The sequence below is a fragment of the Hemitrygon akajei genome, unplaced genomic scaffold, assembly GCF_048418815.1.
Source record: "Hemitrygon akajei unplaced genomic scaffold, sHemAka1.3 Scf000045, whole genome shotgun sequence".
In the NCBI taxonomy this organism is placed as follows: Eukaryota; Metazoa; Chordata; class Chondrichthyes; order Myliobatiformes; family Dasyatidae; genus Hemitrygon; species Hemitrygon akajei.
Genome location: NW_027331931.1, coordinates 4,043,192 through 4,065,562, shown reverse-complemented (window position 1 = coordinate 4,065,562; position 22,371 = coordinate 4,043,192). Strand labels below are relative to the sequence as shown.

The window sequence follows — 22,371 nt, the reverse complement described above, 5'->3', positions numbered from 1 at the left end:
CATCTGGATTATTCCAGCAGGTAGTTTCTGAACTGGGAGGAAAACAAATTGCATCATCTGCATACTATACAGAATCACAAGGGGCTTTAGAAAGATTTCATTCTACCCTCAAAACAATGATTAAGACATATTGTGTTGAAAATGGAAAAGACTGGGATGAAGGAATACATTTGCTTTTGTCCACAGAAAGAGAGTCAGTACAGGAATCACTGGGCTTTACTCCATTTGAACTTGTATTTGGTCGCAGAGTGACCTTTCACCTTGTTAAAAGGAACTGTGGATTGATGCTAACTCGTTAGACTATGATTTGAAGTTCAATAATAAACTACACCAAGCCTGTAGTCTAGCGAGACAAAACTTAAAGATTTCTCAGGACAAAATGCAGTGTTGGTTTGATAAGTGGGCTTGCGATTGAAAATACCAGGTGGGAGATAAGCTGCTTGCCTTATGTTGACAAATCCACTTCAGGCGAAATTCAATAGACCGTATGAAATAGTCTCCCAAACTAATGATGTGAATTATGTTAGTAAAACACCCAGCTGACTTAAACTAACACAGGTGGTACACATAAATATGATAAAGCCTTTTTTGACAGGCATGTACCATCTGTGTGTGTTGTTGTCAAAACAAATGAAACTGGCAACCCTGAGAATGAAACTATTGATTCATCTGAGACTTTGCACAAGCCAAACATGGTCCCAGTTAGGCCAATGAACTCGGTTGTTCCAGAAAACACTGCTAACAAGTTGTCTCATCTGCAGCCAAAGCAACAACAACAGCTGAAGGAATTAATTCTGAAGTTTAAAGATTTATTTCCCGATGTTCCCAAGCAAACCACGGTCGCAGTACATGATGTAGATATTGGTCAAGCCAAACTGATTAAACAACACCCATATTGCATGAACGTAGAAAAGTGTAAATTGGCTGACCAGGGAATTGAGTATATGCTGGAGAATGGTATTATTAGGCCTTCAAAATGAGATTGGAGTCACCCTGCATTATTGTGCCCAAACCTGATGGTCATGTTAGATTTTGCACTGATTATAGAAAGGTAAATGCAGTAATAAAAACAGATGCCTATCCTATCCCTAGAGTGGATCATTGCATCGATAAGGCTGGAAAAGCTAATTTCTTACAAAGATTAATCTGTTGAAAGGGTATTGGTGTGTTCCATTGACGGACAGAGGTAGAGAAATTTCTGCATTTGTGACACCATCTGGGTTGTATGAATACAATGTTTTTCCTTTTGCTCCAGGAATCAGGTTTAATAGCACCGGCATATGACATGAAATTTGTTGTCCTTGCAGTAGCAGTAGAACCTATTTAATAACAATAGTTTTTAACAATTGTGATTTAAAATAAGAATATACATATATATAGTACAAAAATAGAAAAAAAATGTAATAAGCTATTTTAATTTTGTGGAGCAATTTGACTGACTGGGTGTTGCTTTGGAAATTCTGAGGTGAAGCTGAACTGAACTTTACACATTTATGAGAAGCTCAGAGAAATAGAAAAGGCTAAATTCTCACAAAAACGGGTCAGACACCCAGAAACATTGGCAGCACTTCAGCACCTCAAAACAGTGGAATGAAACAACAGAAACTATTGCAGAGAAAAAAAAACATTGTCCACCCACAATGAGAGGTTGTGACAGATCCGGATCTCACTGCCTTGTCTGAACGGGGAAAGATGAAGCTACACGTACACGTAGAGCAGTGACCCGCAGATGCTGCAGATCTGTGGAAAAACATGAACGGGAAACGGGATCAGGTGACGGGTGGAGGGTCTCCCACCTGAACCGGTGACTCTGCTCCTCGCCCCTCACACGCTGCCCGACCCATCCACCGCATTCACCACATTATTCCATATTTACCCCAGATACATGATTATTTTTCCACACCATATCTTCCCCGATTCCTTTCCCTCCACCTCCAGGTCACAGAGTCTCCGGCTCAATTCCCATCCAGGTCCAAAACATGATTCAGACCCAAACAGGAAATGTTCACGTTTAATTTAAATCAGTTCTGTATATATAAACACTAATTTCTATTCACGTTCCTCCGGAGCCTTGCTGGACATCAAGTGAGAAACAGCAGGAGGCCATTCATCCCCTCTAACCATCAGCAAGATGGCGGCTGCTCACCCATCTCAACCACATGTTTCTGCCCAATCCTCATTTCCTCCACCCCTTCAGTCTCCACACATCTGCCGCCCTCTGTGGTGGGGATTTACAGATATTCACCACCCTCGGAATGGAGACATTTCCCCTCATCACAGTCTCGGACAGTCCATCCCCTGTTTCAGAGACTGGGATCCCTGGTTCAACCGGTAATGATGTTGTGCATTTCAATGTGTTCACCTCTCAGTCCTCGATTCTCTAAATGACATTTAGAGTTATCACATTTGATCTTTCTTCAAGTTATGACCCCACCACTCCAGGGATCAGTCAGGTGAATATTCATTGCACTCTCTATAACAAATACTCTCTAACCTCTTTTTTCATCCTCTATGGAATTCATTTCCATTTTCTGCAGCCCGTGTTGCCCCAACTACTCACCTCCCACCCTTGTCATTATTTTCACATTCCCACCTCCCCCCTCACCTGGATCCACCTCTCACTCCCCAGCTTTTGCCCCATCCCCACCCCTCACCTCTTTTCTCAGACTATTTCCCGTCCACTCTCAGTCCAGAGGGAGGGTCTCGGCCCGAAATGTTGACGGTCCATTTCCCTCCACAGATGCTGCCCGACCCACTGAGTTCCTCCGGCAGTTTGTCCTTTGGTCTGTATAACCCGTGTCAGTATGGGGAGCGGGATTTTACACCATATTCCAGGTACAATCTCAACAAAACACAAATAATTGTCACCCTGCCCGACCCTCCGGCAGTTTGTCCTTTGGTCTGTATAACCCGTGTTAGTATGGGGATCGGGATTTTACATCATATTCCAGGTACAATCTCAACAAAGCACAAATAATTGTCACCCTTCCCGACCCTCCGGCAGTTTGTCCTTTGGTCTGTATAACCCGTGTCAGTATGGGGAGCGGGATTTTACACCATATTCCAGGTACAATCTCAACAAAGCACAAATAATTGTCACCCTGCCCGACCCTCCGGCAGTTTGTCCTTTGGTCTGTATAACCCGTGTTAGTATGGGGATCGGGATTTTACATCATATTCCAGGTACAATCTCAACAAAGCACAAATAATTGTCACCCTGCCCGACCCTCCGGCAGTTTGTTCTTTGGTCTGTATAACCCGTGTTAGTATGGGGATCGGGATTTTACACCATATTCCAGGTACAATCTCAACAAAGCACAAATAATTGTCACTCTGCCCCGACCCTCCGGCAGTTTGTCCTTTGGTCTGTATAACCCGTGTCAGTGTGGGGATCGGGATTTTACACCATATTCCAGGTACAATCTCAACAAAGCACAAATAATTGTCACTCTGCCCCGACCCTCCGGCAGTTTGTCCTTTGGTCTGTATAACCCGTGTTAGTGTGGGGATCGGGATTTTACATCATATTCCAGGTACAATCTCAACAAAGCACAAATAATTGTCACCCTGCCCCGACCCTCCGGCAGTTTGTCCTTTGGTCTGTATAACCCGTGTTAGTGTGGGGATCGGGATTTTACACCATATTCCAGGTACAATCTCAACAAAACACAAATAATTGTCACTCTGCCCGACCCTCCGGCAGTTTGTTCTTTGGTCTGTATAACCCGTGTTAGTGTGGGGATCGGGATTTTACACCATATTCCAGGTACAATCTCAACAAAGCACAAATAATTGTCACTCTGCCCCGACCCTCCGGCAGTTTGTCCTTTGGTCTGTATAACCCGTGTTAGTGTGGGGATCGGGATTTTACACCATATTCCAGGTACAATCTCAACAAAGCACAAATAATTGTCGCTTGAACGGGAGACGAACTCAGCGGGGTAACGCCCACTCGGCTTGTCCGCCTCCGCGAATGGTTGTAACCAGTGATTGACATCGTTTCGCACCAATGGGAATAGCGCAGCGCCTGAATCCTCTGTTGACAGCGGTGGGGGGAAGGGGCTGATCACGTGATTATTATCCCAGCCGTTAAACTGATAAAGCTCGAGCACAGCAGCGCGTGGGTGACGTAAGACACCGCACACGTGAGGGCAGATCCCGGTTTCGGGAGCCCATGTGTGATGTCATGCGCGTAGGGGAGGAGCTGTGTGACGTCACCTGTGGGATTGCGCTGGCATTTAAAAGCAACTTAATGGACGTTTCAGTGGGTCAACAACATTAATCACGGGTTTCATCACTGAATCCAGTGTTGTGAGATGTAAAGTCCCCTGTTATGTGTCCGGCTGTGCCGTGTTGTTGGTGGAGTGGGCAGCGTGGTGTTTGTCTCGATTCGGGTCACAACACCAGAATTGCCAGCGGTGTCCACACACAGTGTATTAGTCAACAGAGAACCTCTCGTCCCTGCAGTCTTTGTCTCCTGGTAAACTCAACACCCTGACAGTGTGGACCATAGATACCCCTGCCTCTCAGAGTCAGGGAATCACTCAGACAGCTGATCTCTGAGAGGAATTATATTTATTGGTCATTAAAGTTCACCCAGATTCGTTTGGACGGATTTGATGTGGAGTTCGGGGTGTCACAGTGAAAGGGCCGGACGGTCGAACTCTCTCCGTTGTCCAAACATCCTTCCAGGTGAGGCGACACTTCACCTGTGAATCTTCCGGGGTCGCCTGTTGTGTCCGCTGCTCCCGATGCGGCCGCCTCTACACTGCTGACACCGGCTACTCCGCAGTTGTGCGGGGTAGGGATTTTTTTTTAAATCGGGGGGAGTCGATGTTATTGTTCCCTTTTGTCCGGAGGGGTGGGTTTGGCGGTTGATGATCAGTATGACGTTCTTTTTTATGCGGGGGGTGGGGTGGGAGTTCGATTTTTCTCCCTGAGCGACTTTCATGTTCTTTCTTTGTTTCGTGGTTCTCTGGAGAAGAACAAAAAAAAACTCAGAGTTGTTTATGGATACCTGCTTTATAATAAATTAAACTTTGAACTATCCGCTCCGAGCGGGAGTTCCCGGTGTCCAAACATTTTCATTCCGGTTCCCATTCCCGTTCCGACGTGTCAACCCATCGCCTCCTCTTGTGCCAAGATGAGGCTAACTTCAGGGTCCAGGATCAGCACCTCATAGATAGATAGATAGATAGATAGATAGATAGATAGATAGATAGATACTTTATTCATCCCCATGGGGAAATTCAACTTTTTTCCAATGTCCCATACACTTGTTGTAGCAAAACTAATTACATACAATACTTAACTCAGTAAAAAATGGGATATGCATCTAAATCACTATCTCAAAAAGCATTAATAATAGCTTTTAAAAAGTTCTTAAGTCCTGGCGGTTGAATTGTAAAGCCTAATGGCATTGGGGAGTATTGACCTCTTCATCCTGTCTGAGTACATTCCGTCTATGTACCCCCGCCCCCACAACCTGATGGCATGAATATCGATTTCTCCTTCCGGTGAACAGATTTCCCTCACACCCCTCCCTCCCACTCCCTCTCTTCCTCTCTGACCTTTCACGTCCTCTCACCTGCATATCATTTTTCTCTGGGTCCACTGCTCCATCACTTTCTCCTGTTCTCCACTCTCCTCTCCTATTAGACTCTATTTTCTTCTGCTCTTGAGCTTTCCCACCAACCTGGCTTCACCTGTCACCTTCCAGCGAGACATTTCCTCGCCCGCCCCGATTTTATTCCCGTCCCATCTCAGTCCTGAAGGAGGGTTCAACTGAAAACTCTTTTCGATAGATGCTGCCCGGCCTGCTGAGTTCCGCCAGCATTTTGTTTGTGTTGCTCTGAATTTCCAGCATCTGCAGACTTTGTGGTGTTTGTGATTTACCTCTCCGTTGTCCCTCCCGCCTCCTGCACTAGTGGCGCTGCATGGACCTCCAGATACTGGTGGCGCTGCATGGTTTCTGGCCACAGGTGGCGCTGCATGGTTTCTGGCCACGGGTGGCGCTGCGGAGAAACGTCTGCTAAACGCATGCGCAGTGCTCTCTGCAGCTGTTGGCCGTTCTCCGATTCGAGCGCGGGTGAGTCGGGGTTGATCCCGAAATTGTGTAAATGTGGGCCGGTTGCATTGGGAAAGGGCCGGGCCCGAGCTCTGCCGGATGATTGGAGCAGGGGTGCAGTGGCAATTATTTAGGTGCCAGAGCTGTACGAGGAATGATTGATAAGTTCGTGGCCTAGGTTAGAAGGCCTAAAGTTATACAGCTCTCGGTACCTGCACGTGTAGTTCAACTCTTTGAGTGATTATGCAGAAAGTTTGAAATTAATAACATTTGCGGTATTTCTGTTTCAGATAATTGAAAATTGCTCGGTTTTGTAAAATTCCACCGTAGGCCACGAACTTATAACCATACAACCATATAATAATCACAGCACGGAAACAGGCCATTCCGACCCTCCTAGTCCGTGCCGAACTCTTAATCTCACCTAGTCCCACCTACCCGCACTCAGCCCATAACCCTCCACTCCTTTCCTGTCCATATACCTATCCAATTTTACCTTAAATGACACAACTGAACTGGCCTCTACTACTTCTACAGGAAGCTCATTCCACACAGCTATCACTCTCTGAGTAAAGAAATACCTCCCGTGTTTCCCTTAAACTTTTGCCCCCTAACTCTCAAATCCTGTCCTCTCGTTTGAATCTCCCCTACTCTCAATGGAAACAGCCTATTCACGTCAACTCTATCCCTCTCAACATTTTAAATACCTCGATCAAATCCCCCCTCAACCTTCTATGCTCCAATGAATAGAGACCTAACTTGTTCAAACTTTCTCTGTAACTTAAGTGCTGAAACCCAGGTAACATCCTAGTAAATCGTCTCTGCACTCTCTCTCATTTATTGATATCTTTCCTATCAATCACCTCTCGGGAGTGACACCCAATTTGTGTACCTGCTCATTTCATGTACTGAACAACTTCCTTGCCCCATTCGTGTAATAGGGCTTCTTGTAATGTCAAGCAGTAAACCAAGATGAAAGAAATATGTGAATTCCAGAGCTCCACAGAAATATAGTGATAGCTAAGACATTAACAAGATTACAGCCTATCACTACATTTCAGTGTATAACTGATACAATTAAACATATAATACTTAATTTAATAATATGACAAAGTATTGCACGGTTGCACTTAACTGATTATCATAGAATATAATTATCAAGCAAGTAAAATAACTTTGTTTGCTTAGAAGCCAAAGGGTTGTTAGTGAGAAAAATTTACTTTAGGATTAGGAGTAGCCTTACTAATACGACTGAGTCGGAGCAGACGGCAGGGCCCGCAGCGCTTAGCAGTGTTCCTCAGAGGTATAAAAATAACAGAAATAAAGCAATTCATTTTTTACACTTTTAGCCCCTAAATTGGAACCAAGTAATCAAGTATGAAAAAAGAACGTCTGATGAACTATTGCTAAAGCCACGAATATTGGTAAATATTAGTCTCAAAAGTGGTAGGTTGGCAACTCTGCCTCGTACTGTTTCACTCGCAGAAATGGTTGGCTGGGAAGTGTACCTGTGGGTGTTGATACTCACAATATTCTCACACGTCGGGTGTTACATGGTTCGACCTTTACAGATCCTGTTTAGTCTTTAAATATATAAAAAGTTAAGCTTGAATCTTTACATGAATTATTATCGCATTTATACAAAAAGAAAATATCGTAGTTTGGAAGTGACAAATGTTAACAGGGGAGGACAGCAACCATTTGGGAGGTTTGGAAATGCATTTCATCTCGTTCATTGCCTCACTAAATTACTCTTTTTCCTATCAACACAAAGAGAAAAAGAGCCTCTTTTCCATCAGCTACAGTTGGTGGAGCGAGGCCAAGGGGTTGATCCGCTATTAATGATAGTTGAAATGACGTAAAACTAGCTTATAGCCCAGAAATGCTTTTTTTCCATTTAGCTTGTAAAACAAAACTAAATTTATCCAGGTGTAGAAGAGGATTTTGGATGATTAGCTTGTGTCTTTGTTCAAAATCAGGATGAAGATGAGCGAGCAGTGAATTTTTCTTTCATTGTTTTCGACTTTTAAACTTGGGTTTCTATGTTCATTCCTTGCCTAATATAGCTCCTTTCTGGAATCCAATGGTACCCATTGGAAAGAGCGGAAAAATGCTTGCACTTCTGTGCAGGTATTTCCCAGCTTCCTAGCGAGAAGGAATTTCACAAGTACCTAAATAAAAAACAGTCACAGCTCCAGGATTTCACCAAAAACGATCAAATATCCTAATGTTATTAGTGGTATTTTTCCCCACCAGCCAACACCCCCTCTTCCCAACCCCCGCTTCCGTAAAATTCCCTCTATTTAATATGCGGCCGCTGTTAAATTCCGTGCTTGTTTATTTTGACTTTTTTACAGAGGTGTCGGAGCGGCTCTCCGGTGAGCTCTGGTAGCACTGCACCCCTGAATGTATGAGACAGTACAGTGTTAAATGCAAAACCCTGAACAGTGTTGATGATCAGAGGGATCTTAGACTCCAAGTTCATCGCTCCCTGAAAGAGACTGCACAGATTGATCGGGTCGATAAGAAGGCAAATGGCGTGGTTGTCTTTATTAGTTGAAGCACTGAGTTCAAAAGTCATGAAGTTGTGTTGCAGCTTTGTAAAACTTGTTAGCCCACATCTGGAGTGTTTCATACAGTTCTGGTTGCCCCCATTCTCGGAAGGATGTCGGGGCTTTGGAGAGGGCGCAGAAGAGGTTTACCAGGACACTGCCTGGATTAGAGGGCATGAGCTATAACGAGAGGCTGGACAAAATTGTGTTGTTTTCTCCAGAGCGGCGCAGGCTGGGGAGAGACTGGATGGACGTTTATCAGATTACGAAAGGAATAGATAGAGTGGACAGACGTTATGTTTTACCTGGGGTTTGAAATGTCTGACACATTTAAGGTGAGAGGAGATGTGAGGGGCGTCTGTTTATTTCCACAGAGTGCTGGGAAGCTGGAGTCTGTGCCTGGGGTGTTAGACCCCACCGGTCACGTGATCCCATTTGCCCCTTCCATTTAACCGCAGATGTAACGATCTCTTTGTGCATGTTCACAATCTCCAGATGGGCGGTCACTCATCCTCCAACTCTCCTCGCTTCCTGAAGCTTTATGGCTGTTGTGTCTTCTCCCGGACTGGGGTGGGTGATAAAGGAGAACGTCCCAGGTTGTGGGGATCTTTGATTTCACTGCCTGCTTTACCGAGGGACTGGGAAGTCTAGGGGGGAGAATGGTTTCTGTGACGTGCTGATCTGGATCCAAAGGTCTCTGCCGTTCCTCACAGTCACGGGCGGAGCAGTTACCATGCAAAGCGTGAAGTGTCTGGATGGGAAACTTCCTATGGTGTGTTGATAAAAATCTGGTGAGGGTCAAAGTATATCTGGCAAAGTTCTTGTTATTTTTGCTAATTCTGTCATTTTAGAATCTTTTGTACAGTAGTATGTCCTATTCATTCAGTACCTATGTGTTGCTGGAGGACCATCAGTGATTGTCCTTGATCCCTTCTCCCACCTGGTTCCATCTGCTCATCTTGTTCAACCTCTGTCCAGTCTCCTCACACCCCCCAACCCCGCTTCAGTGATGAACATCAACCATCTGGGTCATCCTCAGTCCGCCTTGTATCCCACCTCCTCAATGTTATATATCAGCAAACTTTCTTCCAACCCTTGTCTTCATTGTGAAGTGTTCTTTTGTACCTTTGGCCTTGCTGAGTCATTTCCAGAATCGGTTATTGTTAGCTGGAATGCCGGAGGGTCATCAGGTACCAGTTCTGTTGTGCATTGGTGTGGAGGTGCTAGTTTATGAACAGTGACGGACTGACACACTGCAGCATTTTACTGGCATCAAAGAGTACTGGGAGAGTTGGTGCTTGGGCTCTAATCCTGTGATTGGCATTCCAGGCAAATGGAACTGTCGGTGGTTTGGCTTTGACTTTGGTTAGTGCTTCTACAGATGGGGCTGGATGCTCGTTCTGCAATGAAGCAGAAATTTTGAGCAGCTGGACATTGTTTGTGGGGAAATCCCGGATTGCACTACCCAGTGTGAGATGTGGAGATGATGTGTGAGACTCTCAGGGTCGGTGAGTGACAGATTCAGCTGTGTGATTGCGAGGTTGGGTCCTGGGAGATCACGGTTTTTGATCCAGGTAAAATGGACCCGGGGATTGAGCTGTTTGGGCTTGTGAGGTGTTGAGTGAGTATTTCTGGTCTGGGATCAGATGTTTGTTTCTGGAGTTCCTTTGGAAGCAATGACTGCCAATCTGAGGAGAGGATGAGTTCCCATTTCATCCTCACAGGGAGAGGCTGTGAGTTTACAACAGTAGAAATAGACCCTGTGTCTGGTGTTGAAACTGTGTTTGGAAATTCCCCCCCCCCACTGTCACACAGTGGAAATCAGGCAGCTGTGCTGGAGATCTGCACTAAAAACTGAAAATGTTTGAAATCATTCTGATGAAATGTTATTAATTGAATTGTATTGTAAGCTGTTTCTGGTAATTCCAGTTTCTTTTTATTTCTTGGTTTATATTTCATGAAATGGACCTGTTTTAACCTGGAAATGAAAATGGCTGTGATAGTTTGAAGGCCTCCGTTAGAGTCTCTGCAAGGCTCCCCTCTCCACACCACCGATGTTGTCCAAGGGAAGGGCATTAGAACCCATATAGCTTGGCACCGGTGTCATCGCTCAAGGACACACACGCAGCCTCTGCCAAGGCTCGAACTAGCAACCTTCAGATCACTAGACCAACGCCTTAACCACTTGGCCACGCGCCAGCACATGTGATAGTAGAACAGTATAGAAAGCACAACATTTCCCTGTCAATTATCCTCGTACCAATTTGTCTGTTATTCCTGGAAATGTGTTCAGTACAGTTGTTACTAACAAGGTTTACATAAGTAATCTCAGGAATGATCGGTGGAGCATTTGATGGTTCTGGACCTGTGCTCAATGGAGTTCAGAGGGACGGTGGGGGTGGTGGGGGGATGTATGGTTAAGTAAACCTACCGAATGCTGAAGAGCCTGGATACACTGGACATGGAGAGGATGTTTCCATTAGACAGGGAGTCTGTGATCTGACAGCAAGGTCTCAGAATAAAGATGCTTCCCCTTAAAACTCAGATGAGAAAAATTTTTTGGCCAAAAGATGTCTGATCTGTGAAATTTGTTGCCACAGATGTTGGTTGAGGCTGCCATTTGGGTATATTTATGACAGATTAATATATTCATGATTGCTGAGTAGCTTCAGGGTTACAGGAGGAAGGCAGGAATATGGTGTTGGAAAAAAAATCAGTCGTGGTTGAATGGTGGGCAGACCAGATGGATCGAATCACCTAATTCTGTTCCTGTGTCTAATGTCTTACCATGACTGAATGATGGCTCCTTCTTATCCCGTATTGTCTCTGTCATGTGAGGGACGATAAGAGATTGTTTACTGAGATCATTAAATCTGCCTTCAGTGTTTAAATTTCAGTGAGTTTTGTTCTTAGCAACATTACGCAGAAATGTTTAGTTTTCCTTTTCATTATTAATGTGTTTCATTGTCTCTCTGGTTAAAGTTAGACCTGCGGTGAGAGATTTATTTGAAGAAAAACCCCAACTGGAGGCAAACCACGACTGAAGACGAGGGAACAGCAACAAGTGAACCAGCCCGAGGACTGAGAACACCGACTGGAGAGAACCCATCTGACTCAGGGTTTCCATTGATTCAGTCAGGAGAAAGTTTGGTGAGTCTCATTCACTCAAACACTAGTCCTTTAGACATTACATACCTGTACAAAGGAATGTAGGAAATAGTTGGAGTGAGACTGAATGTGCCCAGAAGTACCAGTTATGCCTCTGTCAGACCCAGTTGCAATCACTCCAGGTCTGGTAATGTGCTTCCAGCAGCCCAGCCCTTTGAAACCTCTCCCATTCCCTCACAGTGGTTACTCAGTTCAAGATCTTGCATCCTCTGATGTAGCTTTTGGTCAGTTCTGAGTGGGTAGAGGGAAAGAGAGGGGAGTATTTATGCTGACTGTCTTTCTAAAACAGTATTTGTTTGAACTTGCTGCAAACTCTCTGCCCATACCCTGTACTTTCTCAACCGAATTATTGACATAAATGACAAGTAGCAATGGGCATAACCTCAGGGAACGTCACTAAGCACGGGACTCGAGTCCAAGAAACAGCCTCTCACCATCACCCTCTGCCTCCTACCACTCAGCCATTCCCAGACCCTGGGCCTCTGTAATAAACTCAATGTTAACAGGAAGATTAGTCAGTGATTAAGATGAAGAGAGAATTGTGGCCTCCTGAAAGGACACGCGAGCTGATCTGTCTGATTCATTGGACCAGATCCACCCTCGTTGACAACGTAATTTACCCCTTGCACATCCACCCAGGTTATGTTACTTCCGATAACCCACAGTACCCGAACCACCCTCCGTCCCGCCAGTGGCCCCACACCCTTCTGACCATTCACCCCACACCAACACACAGACAGGCCCCCTTCACCCACATCCACCCTCCCAGCTTGGGGAACCAGAGCAAACTGATCCCGCAATCTCGACTCAGTGCAAAACTAAAACCAGGGATGCAAGACTGGAGAGCCCGGAGCCTCCAGCTGTCCGGCTCGGTCCCGGCCCTTTCCCACTGCAACCGGTCCTCGATTTTCAAAACCCGAGATTAACCCCTTTCTCACTGCCAACTGAACAGGAGAAACACCCGCATCAGCTGGGGTTGATATTGTACGGCAAGTTGCAGTTGGTCCCCATATGTGTTAAAACTCCCCGCTGTCGGATATGGAGACCAGAATCGTACGTGGTAAAACCACATAACAATTACAGCACGGAAACAGGCCATCTCGGCCCTTCTAGTCCGTGCCGAACGCTTACTCTCACCTAGTCCCACTTCCCTGCACTCAGCCCATAACCCCCAATTCCTTTCCTGTACATATACCTATCCAATTCTTTTTAAATGACAAAATTGAATCTGCCTCTACCACTTCCACTGGAAGCTCATTCCACACAGTTACCACTCTCTGAGTAAAGAAGTTACCCCTTGTGTTACCCCTAAACTTTTGCCCCTTAACTCTCAACTCATGTCCTTTTGTTTGAATCTCCCCTACACTCAATGGGAAAAGCCTATCCACGTCAACTCTATCAATCCCCACATAATTTTAAATACTTCTATCAAGTCCCCCCTCAACCTTCTACACTCCAAAGAATAAAGACCTAACTTGTTCAACCTTTCTCTGTAACTTAGGTGCTGAAACCCAGGTAACATTCTAATAAATCTCCTCTGAACTGTGTTGACATCTTTCCTATAATTCGGTGACCAGAACTGTATACAATACTCCAAATCTGGCCTCACCAATGCCTTGTACAAATTTAACATCACATCCCAACTCCTATCCTCAATGCTCTGATTTATAAAGGCCAGCATACCAAAAGCTTTCTTCACCACCACAGGAGATTCCACCTTCAGGGAAATATGCACCATTATTCCTAGATTTCCTCACACTGTCTACAAGCTTTCTCTATTTGTGAACTAACCTCTTCTCTCCTAGTCTCTTCAATTTGATTCCCCCCCCCCCATTCATTCTAGTTTAAAGTCTCCCCAGTAGCCTTCACAGATCTCCCCACTAGGATATTGGTCCCCTTGGGTTTCCAGTGCAACCCGTCCTTTTTGTACAGGTCACACCTGCCCCAAAATACGTCCCAATGTTCCAGAAACTGGAATCCCTGCCCTCTGCTTCAATCCCTCAGCCACGCATTTATCCTCCACCTCATTCCATTACTACTGTCACTGCCGCGTAGCACAGGCAGTAATCCCGAGATTACTACCTTTGCGGTCCTTCTTCTCAAATCCCTTCCTAACTCCCTGTATTCTCCTTTCAGGACCTCTTCCCTTTTCCTACTATGTCATTGGTACCTATATGTACCACGATCTCTGGCTCCTCACCCTCCCACTTCAGGATATCATGGACGTGATCAGAAACATCCCGGACCCTGGCACCAGGGAGGCAAACTACCATCCGGGTCTCCTGACTGCATCCACAGAATCGCCTATCTGACCCCCTAACTATTGAGTCCCCGATTGCTACTGCCTTCCTCTTCCTTTCCCTACCCTTCTGAGTTACAGGGCCGGACTCTGTGCCGGAGGCACGGGCACTGTTGTTTCCCCCAGGTAGGCTGTTCCCCCCCCCCAACAGTACTCAAACAGGAGTACTTATTGTCAAGGGGTACAGCCACTGGGGTACTCTCTAGTACTGACTCTTCCCCTTCCCCCTCCTAACCGTGACTCACCTGTCTGCCTCCCATGGCCCCGGTGTGACCACCTGCCTGTAACTCCTCTCTATCACCTCCTCGCTCTCCCTGACCAGACGAAGGTCATCGAGCTGCAGCTCCAGTTCCCTGGCACAGTCCCTTGGGAACTGCAGCTCGGCGCACCTGGCGCAGATGTGAACGTCCGGGAGGCTAGGAGACTCCGGGACCTCCCACATCCGACACCGAGAACAGCAAGCTACCCTCACACTCATAATTCCCAGCATGGAACCGTAATCCCACGGTGGATTTGTTCGGTGACTTGTGAACATACATGATTAATGACCCTGCAACTGGGGACTAAATAAATAGTTAGTCTAATAATTCTAATCAGACATACCATCTCCTTGTCTTTCTCCCTCACCCCTAGCTACTTACCCCATTTCCCTCGCCACACCCTCTTCACAGTTCCTCTTCCTCTACTCCAGCCCTCCCTTCTTGCTCCCTCTCTCCCTCACTGTCTCAATTTTCCCTCACCCCTTCCTTATCATCGCCCCTCAATCATTCTTGTTTCTTCACCGCCACTCTCCCTCCCCTCTTCTCTTCCCTATCCCTCTCAGTTACACTGCTACTCGACCAGCCTCCCACTCTTTCACTCCTTTCCTCATGCTCTCCTTCTCTATCACCACTCTCTCTACTCCTCTAGTAACAAATCGTACTCCTCTCTCGTCTCTCTTCATCTCCTCACTCTCTCATACCTCTCTTCATTTCTCTCACACTCTCTCCCCTCTATCTATCTGGTTCTCTTACTCTTCCATTCTCTCCCTCCCATCCCACAATCCCTGCCCCTACCCCTATCACCCGCCATCTCACTCTCAGTCACCCTCTGCCTTCCCATCTCCATCTCCCCCTCTCGCACACGCTCTCGGCTCCCTCTAACTCTCTCTCACTCACTCACCTCCACCACTCTGTAACCTCCTCCATTTCCAGCCCTCTTCCTCTCTATCTGTCTCCCTACATCCCCCCTCCCCCCCAAGCACTCTCCCTGCTGGCTCCCGTATCCCACACTGTCTTGCCCTCTTTGTCACCCTCTAAATGCACCACTCACCCCACGCGTTCACCCTCTTCTCTCTCTCTCTTAGTCTCTCAACCCCCTCTCCCTCTCTCAATCTCTCTCTCGCTCTCCTCTCTCTCCCTCCCTCCTGTCACACCCCTCACTTTGCACCTCATCCCATACATACATCAACAATATTTAAATGCAAAGTGGAATTTATAACAAGGATCCTTGTAGGTTGTAGATCTTCAGTAATGGTCTTTATATATGAGGATCAGAGGGATCTTGGGGTCCGAGTCCACAGGACACTCAAAGCAGCTGCGCAGGTTGACTCTGTGGTTAAGAAAGCATACGGTGCATTGGCCTTTATTAATCATGGGATTGAGTTTAAGAGCCGAGAGGTAATGTTGAGGCTATTTAGGACCCTGGTCAGATCCCACCTGAAGTATTGTTTTCTGTTCTGGTCGCCTGCTGGCTCCTGTATCCCACACTGTCTTCCCCTCTTTCTCACCCTCTAAATCTAACACTCATCCCATGCATTCTCCCTCTTTGCCCTCTCTCAGTTCTCCTCCTCCTCCTCCTCCCCCTCCCCCCCTCTCCCGTCACACCCCGTGCTCTGCACCTCATCCCATAGAGCGGTATGCGAATAGCTGGGCACCACTGGTCAAACTTCCTGTTACTGTGAATAAGTGAGTAGAAGGTGAACTGGTCTCCAAAATTCATAAAGATGAAATATTATTTTCCAAATTTAAGCAATATTAGTGTACTATTATGTTTTATACAATTTTAGAGTGAGAAAAAGGAAAGGAGCACCATGGAAAAGTTTGGGCACCCCAAGAGATTTGAGCTCTCAGTTAAATTTTACCAAGGTCTCAGACCTGAATTAGCTTGTTAGGTCAATAGCTTGTTCACAGTCGTCGTTAGGACAGGCCAGGTTATGCAAATCGCAAAGCTTTATAAATACCCTGACTCCTCAAACCTTGTCCCAACAATCAGCAGCCATGGGCTCCTCTAAGCAGCTGCCTAGCACTCTGAAAGTTAAAATAAATGATGCCCACATAGCAGGAGAAGGCTATAAGAAGATAGCAAAGTGTTTTCAGGTAGCCGTTTCCTCAGTTCGTAATGTAATTAAGAAATAGCAGTTAACAGGAATGGTGGAGGTCAAGTTGATGTCTGGAAGACCAAGAAAACTTTCTGAGAGAACTACTCGTAGGATTCCTGGAAAGGCAAATCAAAACCCCTGTTTGACTGTAAAAAGACCTTCAGGAAGATTTAGCAGCCTCTGGAGTGGTGGTGCACTGTTCTACTGTGCAGCGACACCTGCACAAACATGACCTTCATGGAAGAGTCATCAGAAGAAAACCTTTCCTGCGTCCTCACCACAAAAATCAGCGTCAGAGGTTTTTCTGACATTGAGGGAGAGGTTGTTTTCTTGACACCAGACAGATGTTGTTCAGACCTCAGACAGAGTCAGTAATCAAATGCTTGAGCATGGTGCAATAGATGTGTTGAGCTGTGGAAATCACAATGCAAGAAGCATCGTAGCAAAGCCAGATGAGCCCAGGGCATGGAATTATGATATCGTAGGCATTACTGGGAATTGGTTGCACCCAACAGTCTGAGGGATCTAGAGGAACAAATTTGTAGAGAGTTCACAGACTATACCAAGAAACAAAAGTTGAGATAGTAAGTGATTTTAACTTTCCATTTATTGACTGGGACTCCCATACTGTAAAAGGACTAGATGGGGTAGAGTTTGTCAAATGAGCCTTAATCAGTACGTAAAACATCCGGCGTAGAAGTGTGCAATAAGCTGTTGGGAAACGATCCAGGGCTGGTGACAGAAATTAGTGTATGGGAACACTTTGTGTCTAGTGATCATAATGCCATGAGATTCCAAGTAAGTACGGAAAAACAGAGATCTGAACCTCTCGAGATTCTAAATTGGAGAAAGATCAATTTTTATGGTATTTGCAAGGATTTGACAAGGGTGGATTGGGACAGGCTGTTTTCTGGCAAAGGAGTACTTGGTGAGTGGGGGTTCTTCAGAAGTGAAATTTTGAGGGTGTAAAGTTTGTATGTGCCTGCCAAAATAAAAGTTGAAAGGTAACTGGTGCAGGAAACCTTTGTTTTCAAGAGATATCGAGGCCCCAGATATTTTGTTCCTCTAAATTCCTCAGGCTGTTGGGTGCTACCAAGACACATTAATGACTACAATATCATATATCCACACCCTGAGCTCATTTGACTTTCTTTAGTTGTCTTCTGTTGGTTTCTAAAAGCTTCCCAATAGTTTTTGCTCTATTATTTGTCCTCTCTTTGGCTTTTATGTTGACTTTGGCTTCTCATTTCAGCCATGGTTGTGTCCTCCTACCTTTCCATTTCTTCCACTTCTTTGGGATGTGTCTATCACTCAGCTCCGAAGTTGCTCCCAGAAACTCCAGCCATTGCTGCTCTGTCGTCACTCCTACCAGATTCCCCTTCCAGTCAGGTTTGGCCAGCTTCTCTGTCACAGAAACATGGAGAAGGTCAGAACTGAAACATGCCCACTCTGGACGATCAGAATGGTAATCTATACGGGAGACAAAATAGATGGGGGAGGTTTTAAATAGTAGTTTTGCATCCGTATTTTCTCAGGAGATGGACACAGAGTCGATAGAGGTGAGGCAAGGCAGCATCAACTTCAGGGACCCTGGACAAATTACAGAGGTGGAGGTGTTTACTGTCTTAAGGCAAATTAGCGTGGATTAATCCCAAGGGCCTGACAAGTTGTTCCCTAGGACCCTGCGGAAGACAAGTGCAAAAATTGTCGGGGTCCAAGCAGAGCTATTGAAATCATCCTTAGTGACAGGTGAGGTACTGGAGGATTGGAGGACAGCCGATGTTGTTCCACTGTTCGAGAAGGGCTCTAAGGAGAAACGAGAAAATGTTATGTTAGTGAGCTTGACATCAGTAGTGGGAAAGTTATTAAAACATATGTGCAGGAGCCGGATATATAAGTATTTGGATCGATGTGGACTGATTAAGGATAGACAGCATGGCTTTGGGCATGGTAGGTCATGTCTAACCAGTCTCTTGAGGAAGTTATCAGGAAAGTGGATGAAAGCAAGGCAGTGGATGTTGTCTACATGGACGTTAGCAAGGCACTTGACAAAGTCTCATATGGGAGGTTGGTAAAGAAGTTTCAGTCACTCAGCATTCAAGACGAGATAGTAAATTGGATGAGACACTGTCTTTGGGAGAAGCCAGAATGTGATAGCAGATGGTTGCCTCTCTGACTGGAGGCCTGTGTCTAGTGGTGTGCCACAGGGATCAGAGCTGGATCTGTTGTTGTTTGTCATCTATATCAGTAGTCTGGATGATAAGATGGTTAGGTATCAGCAAATTTGTGGATGAAACCGAGACTGGGGATTCAGCGGACTGCGAGAAGACTATCATGGCTTGCAGTGCGAACTGGACCAGGGGGAAATATGGCTTGAGAAATGGAAAACAGAATTCAATGCAGACAAGTGCGAGGTGTTGCATGTTGGTGAGACCTACCAGGGTAGGTCTTACACAGTGACTGGTCGGACATGGAGGAGTGTTGTCGAGGAAAGGGATCTGGGAATACAGGTCTATATTTCACTGAAAGTGGTGTCACAGTTTGATAGGGACGGAAAGAAAGATTTTGTCACATAGTCCTTCATAAACCAAAGTACTGAATGGTATGTTATGTTGACTTTGTACAAGACATTGGTGAGGCCTAATTTGGAGTATTGAGTGCAGTTTTGGTCAGCAACCTACAGGAAAGATGTAAAGACTTTGAAAGAGTTCAGAGAAAATTCACAAGGATGTTGCCAGGTCTGGACGACTTGGGTTATAAGGAGAGATTGAACAGGCCAGGACTTCATTCCTTGGAATGTAGAAGATTGAGGGGAGATTTGATGGAGTTATATGACTATTTAGAGGTTTATAGATAGTGTAAATGCAAGCTGGCTTTTACCACTGAGATGGGGTGCGACTACAACCAGAGGCCATGGGTTAAGGGTGAAAGGTGAAATGTTAAGGGGAACATGAGGGGAAACTTCTGCCGGGTGAGTTTCCAAAGAGATCACCAGCTCATAACCCAGCACGGAAGGAAAGCGTGCAGGGGAGCCAGCTGGATTCGAACTCAGGACCTTTCGTCCCGAAGTCTGGCTTTGATGCCACTACGCCACCAGCCAGGTCAGGAGATATTGACATGGCATTGAAACTGTGGCACTTTAAATGAACATTACATAAAGGAAAACCCCAGCTACACGTCAACAAAGGCTATTTGTGTGACAGGGTTTCTGTTACTGTGGGGCCAGGCACCCTTTCAGCTCAGTGGGAAGAGGGAATAATTCAAATGGACAGAGTCAAACAGAGCCAAGTCACAGATTGGAGATGGCATAAGTGCCCCTTTCTTACAGAACATCAGAGGGTTTGAGGGTCGTTCCAGATACCAGCACTGTGCCCAGTTTGAAGGAGAATTCGCTCTCCAATGTGTTGGACCTTACTGTAACAGTGTGATGTCAGATCACACCTTGGCAACTCAAGTGATCTCATCTCAAATGTTGTCCTTCACCCACTGATGGATTTTTAAATCTTTTTACAGGTTAAAATCGACAAGGAATTTGTCTATGGGAATTCAAACACAACACACCAGTTGTGCTGTCTCTGTCTAGATATTTAAGGAGCAAGAGATTCAACCAGCCATCCTTCCTGCTCAGACTGTGGGGAGGGATTCACTCGGTCATCTGACCAACTGACATGTCCGTCATTTTACACAGGGGAGAGGCCGTTCACCTGCTCAGACTGTGAGAATGGATTCACTCGGTAATCTCAACTGAAGGTTCACGTTGGGCAAGGTCATTCATCTATTCTGTGTGTGGGAAGGGGTTCAGTCGGTTTTCCCACCTGTGGACACACCAGTCAGTTCACACTGGTCATCTGCTGAATTGGTGGGGATGGATTCTCTCGGTCATCTGGCCTAATGGCTCACCAGCGAGTTCACACCGGGCAGCGGCTGTTCGCCTGCTCAGAATGTGGGAAGGGATTCACTTGCTCATCTGAACTGAAGGTACATCAGCGTGTTCACACTGGGGAGAGGCCATTCACCTGCTCAGACTGTGGGAAGGGATTCACTTGCTCATCCACACTGAAGGCACACCAGCGAGTTCACACTGGGGTGTGGCCGTTCACCTGCTCAGAATGTGGGAAGGGATTCAGTCAGTCATCTGATCTACAAAAACACCAGCGAGTTCACACTGGGGAGAGGCCGTTCATCTGCTCAGACTGTGGGAAGGGATTCAGTCATTCATCCACCCTACACAGTCACCAACGAGTTCACACTGGGGAGAGGCCATTCACCTGCTCAGAATGTGGGAAAGGATTCAGTCATTCATCCACCTTACAGAGACACCAGCGAGTTCACACTGGGGAGAAGCCATTCACCTGCTCAGAATGTGGGAAAGGATTCACTCAATCATCTGATCTACAAAACCACCAGCGAGTTCACACTGGGGAGAGGCCATTCACCTGCTCAGTCTGTGGGAAGGGATTCACACAGTCGTCCAAACTATTGGCACACCAGTCAGTTCACACTGGGGAGCGGCCGTTCACCTGCTCAGACTGTGGGAAGGGATTCACGCTGTCATCTAATCTACTGAGACACCAGCGAGTTCACACTGGGTAGAGGCTGATCACCTGCTCAGACTTTGGGAAGAGATTCTCTCGGCCACCTCCACCAAGTGTGCATCATTGTCAAGTCAAACTGGAGTTTCAGGAAGGTATTAAGAAAGAGCAAGAATTCACTGGTAGAGAGGACGGAACCTGCTGCCTGAGGGTGGTTTCTGCCCAGAACATTTGGGCAGAACCCGCAGCGTCACAGTAGCAGTCCGAGAGCAGCGTCACATCGCCAGCCAGGAGCAGCGTCACAACCCACGGTAAGATGCCGAACTTTAAATAATTGTTGAGACTGTTTCAGGGAAAGGAGCACTGCTGTCACTGCGTTTGGGTTAACTCCGCCATCGGGATCATCGCACACAGGCACTTCTTGAAAATGGCGCGAGGCTTAAGAAGAGCTCGCAAACGTTCACCCAGTTTGGAACCATAACGGTCCAGTAGAGAAACGGAAGTGCAGGTCCGAAATCATCTCCGAAGTCCGACAGGCAGCCAGTTTTTCACCTAATCTTAATGCAAAGGTGAATGCTAATGCTACTGCCTTATGACTAATCTTGACTAGACTAATAACTGACATGACTGATTATTTATGACTACTGACTAATAAATAAGAATTATGAACTGCCACACTTGCAAAAATAAAAATAAAAAAAGGAAAAAGAAGGAAAGTTGTTTGGTCATTGAATGGAATCCGGTTAACCTGGAGTCCTGAAAAAGGAAGGGAATCAAGTTCAGATAAAACAACATCAAAGCATCACCAAAAAATTTGTACTCTCACCTGTGAACAGCCTGCAGAGGGAATCAAACATGTTTGATCAAGCTATTGGGAAATCGGTTGAGCAACTCAACCTAGAGAGAATGACAGCAAAAAGATTGTTTTCTCGTCTGGCCAACAGTATTACCAGGACCTATGAAGACATGTCTGAAGAGGAGCTCAGAGTGAGTTTCAATAAACTCACAATGGAAGCCGAGAGAGTCATGGAAGCCAATGATGATGCGGAGGCCGGACTCACTGCAGAACGGGAGGCGGAGCTGAACACAGAGAAAGTAGCTGTGTCAACTGAACAGCAAAAAGCCGACCTGGCAAAGACGCCAAATGAGTGAGAGTTGAAACTAAAAGAAATCAGAAGGCTGATCCAGGAGACTCTTTGGACCAACTTTGGAAATGTTGAGTTGCTCACAGTACTACAAGCAGCAGAGGATGAATGTGAAGACGTCGCTGCTGTACAACCCGATGGCCACCAGGAGGCGTATGGCTTCATGCTTAACCACCTGCAAGGACCGGTAATGACAGCGAAGGAGGTGTATGGTCGGTGGGAACGATGGATCCCGCCAGGGGATCAGAT

The 22,371-nt window shown here is 46.1% G+C and overlaps 1 protein-coding gene across 1 annotated transcript in view; it reads left to right on the top strand.

Annotated features, from left to right (window-relative positions):
• Positions 1–22,111, top strand: part of LOC140720627 (uncharacterized) — a 47,280-nt gene extending 25,169 nt beyond the window's left edge. Inside the window, exons 3-4 of the mRNA XM_073035462.1 lie at positions 11,602–11,769; positions 19,959–22,111. Of these exons, the coding sequence (XP_072891563.1) occupies positions 20,337–21,038 (702 nt within the window). The 5' untranslated portion in view covers positions 11,602–11,769; positions 19,959–20,336 and the 3' untranslated portion in view covers positions 21,039–22,111. The remainder of the gene's footprint in view (positions 1–11,601; positions 11,770–19,958) is intronic.
• Positions 22,112–22,371: the final 260 nt, after the last annotated feature.